Genomic DNA, 11,334 nt, shown 5'->3' on the forward strand with positions numbered 1-11,334 from the left:
CCAATAAAGTGTTACTGGTTATCTTTTGGTGTAAATATCCCATAATACAATGAGGACAGCTACGGCTTATAGTCCAGTGCAGTTTATCTATGAACAAATATTGTTTCCGTGTGGAATTTGATGGGTGCGGCTTAAAGTCAGGTGCACCTTATAGTCTGAAAATTACGGTAGTTAAAAAAAACACCGGTTCATTGACTATCTGATATTTTGATAATTGTGTTTTATTGCAGGGGATCCTGCTGTTGGGGTGGGGGTAATGAGCCGCGTCCTGTCCTCGGCCATTTCCAAGCTGAAGTGTGGATTTAACATTAACTTGGGTACGTGCATTATACGTATTTAGCACATACGATAACCATACAAAAGAATGTTTTTAAGAGGTTTTGGAAACTTTAAACATGTAGGCATGTAAGGTTTATTTTGAGGCTTCTATTATAAGACGTCGTTCAGTAACTTAGTTTTATTTGTGTATTTATCTGTATCTGTTCAGGAAACACGCCTGTGACGAGACTATTTGAAGGGCAGGAAGACCATCTTGTACCTTCTCTCTCTACAACAATTATTGAAAGTGACCTATTTGTCATGGCTGGTAGGATGATAGGTCATTCAGCAATCCATGGTGGACCTCTTCTATCAGGCCTGAGTCTGGCTGTGGTCGATGCCTTGATATATGGGAGGGGGAAAAAATGGCCATATCACAGCTCTGCTTAGAGGACTGCCCTGACCTTGAATTGTCTAAAACTGAGATGTGCAACTCATGCTTTTTGATACCTCTGGATCAGAGATGGGATTTTGCATCATACCAGTCTCCCATAACTGGTTTGGTGTGAGGTTATGCTCTGTTCTCATTGAGTGATTGTCCCATCCTTGACGAAACACATCAAGACTGGCTTGGAGACGTGGCAAAAACACATAGTGAAGGCAGAAGAAATGTAGGGCATTGCTCAAATTCAGGAGAGACTCTTCCTCCAATAAATGGAATATGTGGTAGAAGACATTGGTAACACCACACCAAACATCACGCCAAAGTCTCTCAATTCTGTTAAAAAAAACATGTTTAAGTCTCAAAAAAGCATTAATACCCAAACTGCAAGCTACCAATTTTGAAATATGAGATGTACCGTACTTGAAATTGACAGCTAGGGTTAATTTTACAAAATAACTAAATTTGTTTATGATCTGCATAACAAAAATGTATATTGGTAAAATACAACTGTGTCAAAACATCTATGGACCTGACTGTGGATCAGCCAATATATGGTAGGTTTTCAATGAAAGTTTAAAGGGAAAAAATGCATGCCTTTTGTCAGAACTGGACTCAAAGGAGGACCCAAATGCAGAGTTATCTTGGTTAACAAAAGGATTTATTTAACAGTCTCTCTTAAGGTGAAAACAAACAAGGCAGGTTCTTCAACAAAAATTAACTTCATCAAGGAAGGCAAAAACATTATCAAAAACACAAAGTACCAAACAAACTCAGAAATTAGTGATGTGCCCTACTGTGCCGAGGCGCCGATGCGTGTGCCGAGTAAACCGGAAAAAAAATCTGCAAAGCGCGCATCGAGGCATGTGTTGATTACGCTTGTGGCCACGCCCAAAGCCTCGGAAGGCACGTTGCTACGTCCGAAGCCTCACGAGACGGGCTTCCTACGTCATCGCCAACACATAGTTTCGCCGGTGATTCGAAATGAAATGGCGCACCGAGACGACAATGAGCTGACAGGTGACACTGACACACCCAACTCGCATCTTCAAACCTAAATTCAATGGGATTCGTTTTGCAATGGACGCACTGTCCAACATCGAAAAAGAAGAGAACATCCCCTGCCTGGGATCATTTTGAGCAGTTCTCTCCTAAAAAGGTACAAATTATAATAACCAGTGTGAATATATATTGTAAATAATGGTGACAACACCGTGTATCCCTCGTTTTAATGTTTTCTACTTGCTGATTGTATTGTATTTGTATTTGTATTGTTATATTATATTATATTATATTATATTATATTATATTATATTATATTATATTATATTATATTATATTTACTTTTGTTCTGTGAAGAATGAAAAGTTATGTGGCCCTCACAGGAAAAAGTTTGGGGACCCCTGCGATTGGATTAATTTGCAATTGCACATAGTATAGGCATTTGACACACTATACACTGATTTATATAATACACACACGCACCCCCCCCCCCCCCCCCCACACACACACAAGTTAGTTTTTGTGTCTGTCAGTTTGTCAGTTTTTGTGTTTGCTTGTTTTTGTATCTGTCTGTCTGTCTGTCAGTTTTTGTATTTGTTAGTTTTTGTGTCTGTCAGTTTTTGTGTTTGTTTGAGGAATCGGCTGAAACCAAATCCTGCTGAGATGATTTTGTTTTTAGATAAAAATGTGTGAAACACCCAGATCCCCATCCCAGTGTCACTAGCATTCTAATAAACACCTACCATCAAGAGTTCCCTATTCCATAAGCATGTCTGTTTTTCATTTAAAAGTAAAACAGCTGTTTTTTTTTCGTTATTATTATATATTTTTTTTTATTCATTTGGGGGCAGAACAAAATATACCTTGTAGGCCAGGAGTCGAACCCACTTCGGCTTGCATATCAGGTAAGTTTGTAACCACCACGCTACCCATTGGTTTAGCATATTAGGGGACACTTTGTTTCGTTATATTAAAGTTCAATATATTTTTGTCCAGCAGATGCCACCACACTGAATAGTTTCAAATGCCTCGTAGCACTGAACCATTTCAACCCATTGCTTGATATTGATTCACTGCTTTAGAAAGCTTCAGTTTCTCCATCACTACTGAAAGTTAAGTTAATTGCTCGGGCCGGGTCGGGCTGGATTTCTTAGGCCCAATCTAGGCTCTACTTGTAGTGATGTGCCCTACTGTGCGGAGGCGCTGATGCGTGATCCGAGTAAACCGGAAAGAAACTCTGCAAAGCGAGCATCGGGGCATGTGTTGATTACGCTTGCGGCCACGCCCGAAGCCTCGGAACGCGTGTGGCTACGTCCGGAGCCTCGCGAGACGGGCTTCCTACGTCATCGCCAACACATAGTTTTGCGGGTGATTCGAAATAAAATGGCTCACCGAGGCGACAATGAGCTGACAGGTGGCACTGACACACCCAACTGGCATCTCCTTCGGATTCGTTTAGCAATGGACGCGCAGTCAACAACGAAAAAAAAGAGAACATCCCCTGTCTGGGATCATTTTGAGCAGATCTCCCCTAAAAAGGTAAAAATAATAATAATCAGTGTGAATATATATTGTAAATTATTGTGACAATACAGTGTATCCCTCGTTTTAATGTATTTCTCCTACTTGCTGATATTTCAAAAGGTGAAGTGTAAACTTTGTTCCAAGGAACTTGGGTACCAAGACAACACATCATCTATGTTGAGGCATTATAGGGCCCTGCATGAAAATAAGGAGACAACTCAAACAGAACCAGGCCCAGGTAAACCATTTTAACATGCAATGGAAAAACAGAATAGCCCACTATGTACATTTCAAATGTGACAAATGAAATGAAAGACATCTATTATTAATAGATGTCGTAATAAATAAAATAAATAAAAAAATAAACTAAAATTAATAAAAAGAATACAAATATAAATAAACGTCATAATAAACTCTGTTTCTGTTAAACTGCAGTGGATAAGAAAGCAGTGGAAGAGGCATTGATCAACATGGTAATAGTAGATTGCCAGCCCTTCAGTTTTGTGGAGGACACAGGGTTCAGGAAGCTTATCCAAGCTTTTGACCCTACATATGTTCTCCCCACCAGGCAGGTCTGTATGAGAGCACATGAATCATTATTCCCCATTCCCCCATAACTGCTCTTCCAATAGTGTTCTTTCTCCTGTCCTTTATGTTGTGTTATGGTAAGAGCACAGATGGACACAAGCTTGGCTTTCTGAACACCCCTTTACTTCCGTATCCACACACGCTAACAACACACTAACTCCACCCACATATCCCACAATCCCATGGTAATAAACTGTCTATATATATACAGCATATATATATATATCTTACAGACACAACATTTCCCCCTCCCACCGGAAAGTGCAACTGAGAACAAACAACTAACAAGAAGAATAACATGCAACATAAACTATTGTCGGTAGTCCCACACCCAACCTAGGTATGATATGATGTAACATAGTCCCGAAGAGTAACCGGCCGAGCTCGGACCCTCACTGGCCTGGCATCCAGTTGCTGTGGTGCCTGGAGCTGGGGAGCAACCGGTTCCTCTGGTACGGCCCACACTGTAGGTGCAGGTGGTCCAGGATCCACTTTCAGTGGAACTGTAAGTGCAGCTCCATCTGGAGGTGAAGGCGGTGGAACCTTTCTCAGTCTGCAGGCATGCCAACGGGAGCCATCGTCCAAAAGGAAAGTCGCACGGCCCAGAATCCGTATGACTTGCCTTGGTTGCGACCAGAAAGATGACATCTTGTTGAGGCGTTGTGGCCGCCGAGTCCTAACCCAGTCCGACACCTGGATCGTTGTTGGACGTGCCCTGCGCCTCCTGTCCACTTGCTCCTTCGTCTTCCGCTGCCGTACTGCCACAACCTCCTTTGTCTGCGCGAGTGAGGGCCTGATTGGCAACAAAGTGGGGGCCCGAAGCCTGTGCAGCGGAAGTTCAATGTCCCGTCCTAACATAAGCTGCGCTGGGGACACTTGAGTCGTGGAATGGGGGCTCGCCCTGTAGTGTAACAATGTTTGGTTGAGAGCAACTGGAAAACTACAGCCTTGTGCCATGTGAGCACGGATACCATTTGTCAGCGTAGCATTGAAACGCTCCACACCTCCATTGGCCTGAGGGTGGTAAAAGGCGGTTCGAATGTGCTTGATGCTTCTGCTGGCGAGGAAATCCACAAATTCCGCTAATGTCAACTGAGGGCCATTGTCAGTCGTCACAGTCTTTGGCAGCCCCCAGCGACCAAACAGATCATCAAGAATTTGGATTACAGCACAGGACGTCACCGTACCCACTGGAACCACCTCAGGCCACTTGGAGTGGAGATCATACACAACCACAAGGAAGCGCTGGTGGCGAGGAACATTCTGGCCATGGATTTCACCACATATATCCAACTGCACGTGGGCCCATGGTTGAGAAGGCCATGCAAGTGCTTGTAAGGGAGCAGCGGGTGGAGGCCCTGCCTTGCCACTGAGGAGGCAAGCAGAGCAGTCACGGACCAGATGCTCAATGTCCTGGTCAATTGCTGGCCACCACACGAACTCACGGCACCTTTGCTTGAGCTTAACCACTCCAAGGTGGCCCTCATGTGCCATCGCCAGCACACGAGCACGTCGGGTGGTCGGAATGATGGTACGGAGTCCCCTTGACACAGGAGGACAACTCATCCTTCACCTTAGCAAATGGCTTTAGCTCCTCAGGAAATTTGGCAGGCCAGCCCAGTCTAATATATGTGCGGAGCTTGCACAAAATCGGATCCTTATCCGATTCAGCTTGCAGTTCCTCGAGCCTGACTGTAGACTGCAAAGGCGCGTACAATGTCTGTATGAGGATCGGTTCCTCGTCCTCTGCTTGCCTAGACAGCATGGGTGGGACAGAAGGCTTTGAGGCTGCAATAGAACGAGAGAGGAGGTCAGCTACAACATTTTCCCTGCCTGGAGTGAATACAAGATCATAGTCGTATTGCCAGAGGCGATCGGCCCAGCGGTGGAGTCGCAGCGGCTTGTGTCCAGTGCCGGATGTGGCAAGCACCGTAGTCAGGGCTTGGTGGTCTGTTCTGATGGTGAAGTGCCGACCATAGAGGAACATGTGCCACCGTTCGCATGCCCATACGCAGGCGAGCGCCTCACGTTCGCCAACCGAGTAGCGCTGCTCCGTCTCAGAAAGAGCGCGAGATGCGAAGGCAATTGGCCTCTCTACTCCATCCTGCAGCTGGGAAAGGACAGCACCAACTGCAGCCGTAGACGCATCGCAGGTCAGGATGGTTGGGCTGTTAATATCAAAATGAGCCAGGATCGGAGGGGATATCAGCTGGTCTTTCAGGGCAGCGAAGGCAGCAGAGCATTGTGAAGACCACACCCATGGCTCATTCACCTTCAATAAGCGACGCAAGGGTGCTGTGGTGTCAGAATAGTGGGGCAGAAAACGCATGTAATAAGCAGTCATCCCGAGAAATGAAGCAACCTCGGCCGCAGAGGTCGGCTCAGGAATGCGCCGCACCGCCTCAACGCTGGACGACAGGGGCACAATTCCTTTCGCTGAAAGACGGAACCCGAGGAAGTCCACAGCTTCAGCTGCGAATAAGCATTTGTCAGCGTTCAGAGTGACATGATGTTTCTCCAGGGCGTCAAACACACTGTGTAGGCGGGCATCATGGGTGGCCTGGTCCGCTGCGTGGACCACTATGTCATCTAAGTAGACAGCAGTTCCTGGAAGCCCCGCCAAAATCGTTGACATAATTTTCTGAAAGCAGCTGGGTGCTGAGCTCAAACCAAACGGCATGCGTGTGTATCTGAAAACCCCCGAGTGAGTCACAAATGCAGTCAGGTCCCGGCTGGTGGGATGCAGAGGCACTTGGAGGTAGCCTTGTCGTAGATCAAGCTTTGAAAAAACTGTTGAGCCATGAAAAAGGGCTGTGAGCTCCTCCACTGTGGGCAACGGGTACTTGTCCGGAATGATGGCCTTGTTGACCTGCCGTAGGTCAACGCATATCCTGAGTCCCCCTGACTTCTTTTTGGCGACCACCAAATTGGAGACCCATGGCGAAGCATCAATGGGCTCAATGATGCCATCCAGTAACATGGAGGACAGTTTGGCTGAGACCCCATCCCTGAGCGCAAGTGGCACGCGCCTGAGAGGCTGGATTACTGGCACAACCCCTGGATCTACACGAGGGCGGTGATTGAAAGCCGTAATACATCCCAAACCATCGAACAATGCTGGACATTTGTTTTGAAGCGATGCAGGTAGGACCTGCATTATAGCCTGGCCGCTGTTGTCCATCATTGAAAAGCCCAGTTCTATAAACAGGTCCAAGCCAAGCCGGTTGGCCCCCTGGCGTGCCACTGTGAATGGGAAGGATGGTAGATGCTTTGACCCGTAGCTGACCGGCAGATTAAGGGTGCCCATCACGTCGATTTTTGAATTTCCATACCCCTGCAGAAGGAGTCTGGGACGAGGGCCAAGCTGAAGATGGTGAAAGAACATCCTATAGGTTGCATAATTGAGCAGTGACGCTGCAGCTCCAGTATCCACCAGCAATGGAATGCCCACCTCTCCCAGTTGGACAGTGCACGTCTTGAATGACGCACTGGTAGATAGGACATTACTAATGTCAGCAGAGCCTGTGGCAGATCGAGAACTGCAAACCGGATTGTTAGGTGAGGTGACGTGGTATGTAGCTGAACGACATAACTTAGCAAAATGATTGAGTTTTCCACAGTTTCTGCACGTTTGACCGCGTGCAGGGCAGTCTGATGCTCTTGTTATATGTGCAAATGAGCCACAGTTGCTGCAGTGTCTCCTATCTCCCCCACGAGGGCGCTGTCTGACCATTTGTAACATTGCAACGTCAGCCTCCCTGCCTGCAGTGTCTGGAGCTGATGTATGTTGAGATGGTGGTTGTCGTACCACGTGCTGCGTCGGCATTTGTTGGACGTACATGTTTTCGGTGGAATTCAGCAAAGAAGAACATTCAAGTGCCGACTCCACTTGAAGTGCTATTTTGATGGCGTCAGCGAGTGACAGATCGTCAGATTCCATTAAGAGTTTTTCTCTCATTTTTTCACATGATGTGCCTTCAATCATTTGATCTCGTATCATTTGATTCTGCAGCGCGCCGTAGTCACAGTGACTAGCAAGGCCGCGGAGGTCTGCAACGAAGGACTGAATTGACTCGCCCGGTCGCTGATGGCGCTTCCGTAGTTTGTATCTGCGCATCAGAACTCTCTGTTTCCCCGTGAAGTGAGCCGTCAGTAACAACACAGCCGCGTCGAACGTCGTAGCGGACCCAAGGGCTTCCAAAATGCGCTGTCCTTCGATGCCGAGGCAGTGGATGAGAAGAGCCAATTTGCGCCTATCCGGCATCTGCTCGTCGGTGAACCCCATTGCAACAACGTAGGCATTGAAACCTGTTAGCCATCGGCCCCACGGCACGACGGGCTCTCCCGGTACCGGCAGGAACGGGTCCGGTGGAGGAAGGTTAAAGCCAGCCATCTTCGTCGCCAAATTGTTGTGTTACGGTAAGAGCACAGATGGACACAAGCTTGGCTTTCTGAACACCCCTTTACTTCCGTATCCACACACGCTAACAACACACTAACTCCACCCACATATCCCACAATCCCATGGTATTAAACTGTCTATATATATACACAGCATATATATATATATATATCCTACAGACACAACACTTTAGACTTTGAAAGCCATGGTGGAGGAGAGGTACCAGCAGGCAAAGGAGAAGGCCCAAGAACTTGTGGCAAAGTCCTCTGCAGTGAGCATAACAGCAGATATGTGGACCAGCATCAACACGGATGCATATCTGGCAGTCACTGGTCATTTCATTGATGAGCACACCTCTCTGCACTCAGCTGTGTTAGGTGTGCTCCATTTCCCTGACCGCCATACAGCTGAGAACATGGCTGCCGTTAAATCGGCACTCATGGCACAATGGGGCATTTCCACCAAAGTCACTTGCCTTGTGACAGATGGTGCAGCCAACATGGCTGCATGTGCCAAAGACCTTCATCTGCGCCACACAATTTGTGTGGCACACACATTAAATCTGATAGTGAAGAAGGCTCTGGCGGAAAACACTGAGCTGTCTGAGATCTGTCTTCAGTGTAGGAGGATAGTTGGCTACTTCAAAAGCAGTACCACTGCAAAGGTGAATTCCTTTATTACACAGCAGTATTCAAATCAATGCTGATCACTTGAATAATGTTTTGTTTCCCATTTCATTTATTATAGACAAGGCTGACTCAGGTGCAGGAGCAAATGAAGCCTACAGAGCATGTGCTGAAGCTCATTCAAGAGGTAAGTTGACATCCATAACTGCTTCCACTCCCCTTTCAAACAATAATGACCTTTTATTTTCAGGTGGAGACACGCTGGAACAGCACCTTCCACATGCTGCAACGCATATACTACCTCAGGGAAGCCGTAGGAGCAGCCTTGGCAGGCCTACACACTGACATTACCCCACTCACGTCCCACCAGTTGAGGCTCATTTCTGAGAGTCTGCAGGTGCTGTCCCCATTTAATGATGCCACCGTAGAGCTCTCAGAGGAGAAGAGAGTGTCTGGGTCCAAGGTCATTCCACTTTTGGCCATGCTGCACCACACCTTGGAGGATGACATGGGAGCCATACAAATGGAGGAGAGCAAAGCAATGGCTGAGGGTCTTAAAAAACAACTGAGGGACAAGCTCTACAACCTCCAAGCCATGAGCGTCATGTCACTGGCAACACTGCTGGATCCCAGGTTTGTATCTGTTGTCTGTTTTTCTCATCTGTCTATACCAACAAATGAACAACTGCCTCTTGTTGAACAGTTCACAAATGCAATAAGTCTCATTGTCATTTGCAGGTTCAAGAAGATAGGGTTCTTTAGCCCCAATAAAGCACAAGAGGCTGAGAGGAGGCTCACAGCTGAATGTGCGGCAGTGATCCGGCACAGGGCATCTTCCTCCTTCTCCTCCTCCGACCCATCTTCATCAACACAGCCGGACACATCAGAAGGTTCCCAGCCTGTGGAGCAAGGTAATATTGGATACATTCTAATGGTGTTAATTAAGCAAAAGGGAAATGAGCGGCAGTGCATTATTGTGGGATAAGGCATTCTTTTGCTCTCATCTCTACGATGGGCAGCCAGAACTGCCTGTTGGCTGTTAGTCTGTTTGTTGTGTCTTAGGTGACAAACTGTGGCGGCGATTAGACCACACAGTCATGCAGAGCAGGACCCAGAGTGAGAGCGCAGATGCAACTGTGGAGGTGCACACTTACCTGGGGGAGCCCAACACTAGCAGGAAGTCAAATCCCCTGGACTACTGGGAGCAGCATAAACATATCTACCCAAACCTCTACAAACTGGCAATAACCCTTCTATGTACCCCGGCCTCATCCGTCCCATGTGAAAGAGTATTTTCAAAAGCAGGAGAAATCCTATCAAAAAAAAGGAACCGTCTAAAGTCCAAATCTTTGGAAATGCTAATTTTCCTAAATAAAAATGAATGAAAGGTGTGTCTTGTTACTTGTTAATATGTCAATGTCTAAAATAAAGCAATCATGCTTTCAAGTAACGCATGCACATTCATTCACATCACAACTCCCTGCCCTTTTGACCCCATCAAATCCATGGTATTATTTTAATCACTCTGTCATACCATTTATTTTCCACATGAAGGCGCAATAGAACAAATGAAGCCTCATGATGCTTTGGCCCAGAAGTGAACCAGTTGGATGGAAAGCCTCATTGCTTCATGATGCTTCAGTTTACCATCACTATCAGAAATGCTTACAGAATATTTGCAATCAGAAAGCAGGTTCTCCAATAAAAATTCACTTCACAAGGAAGGCAAAAATACTGTACCATCAAAACAAAATAGCAAACAAACTCAAAAGCCTTACTAAATACTTCAGGACTTGATTCACGTGGTGACTTTGGCTGTGGACTAAAGCAGGCTGGGGTGACACGTCAGCGGACGAAGACACTCTGGCACAAAACAAAGGGGAGAGTGACTATATATACACACAGAAGGTAATGGGGAACAGGTGGAACCTATTAGTGATTAGGGAGGACATGAGGAAGGGCAAGTGCTCTGAAACATGGAGGGAAAGACTTACAAAATAAAGCAGGAAATGACCATGACACGACAAACCTCACCACGGTGTGACACCTTTGATGATGTACACTTTTCACGGCTATAAAGCAGCCACTCTCTGGTCCACGCATTGTAAACATCCAATGGGCAACACCAACATTCTCCCCGCCTTTGTCGGCTCGCACTCTAAAAGGAAAGGCATTGATATTACACAAAATAACATCTCATGAAGCATTACAACAATCCTCCTTCTTAACAAAATCAAACTTGTCAGGAGACCCGGGATACTTACCTAAGTGGATATCCAAATTCTTCAACAGCTTCCATGAAGAAGACCAAGTTAGTGTCAGACCGATTATTGTCTGCAGCCCTCAGGTACATTATCTGTGGACATATACAGTAATTGTACCAAATACAGAGATTGCACTCAATCCACCTCACCCATGATAGATAAAACATTAGGTGCTCCCATATACAGTATACTGGTATGTTATTTTCTATAAATCTCAATTTTTAGGAT

General features: G+C 46.2%; 1 protein-coding gene across 1 annotated transcript; it reads left to right on the plus strand.

Annotated features, from left to right (window-relative positions):
* Window positions 1-9,367: 9,367 nt before the first annotated feature.
* On the plus strand, window positions 9,368-10,227 carry LOC130927875 (zinc finger BED domain-containing protein 4-like). Its single transcript, XM_057853975.1, has 3 exons — window positions 9,368-9,475; window positions 9,581-9,753; window positions 9,905-10,227. The coding sequence occupies exons 1-3, from the start codon at window positions 9,384-9,386 to the stop codon at window positions 10,225-10,227; spliced, it is 588 nt and encodes a 195-aa protein (XP_057709958.1). The 5' UTR covers window positions 9,368-9,383.
* Window positions 10,228-11,334: the final 1,107 nt, after the last annotated feature.

This window comes from Corythoichthys intestinalis, chromosome 13, assembly GCF_030265065.1.
Source record: "Corythoichthys intestinalis isolate RoL2023-P3 chromosome 13, ASM3026506v1, whole genome shotgun sequence".
Lineage (NCBI taxonomy): Eukaryota > Metazoa > Chordata > Actinopteri > Syngnathiformes > Syngnathidae > Corythoichthys > Corythoichthys intestinalis.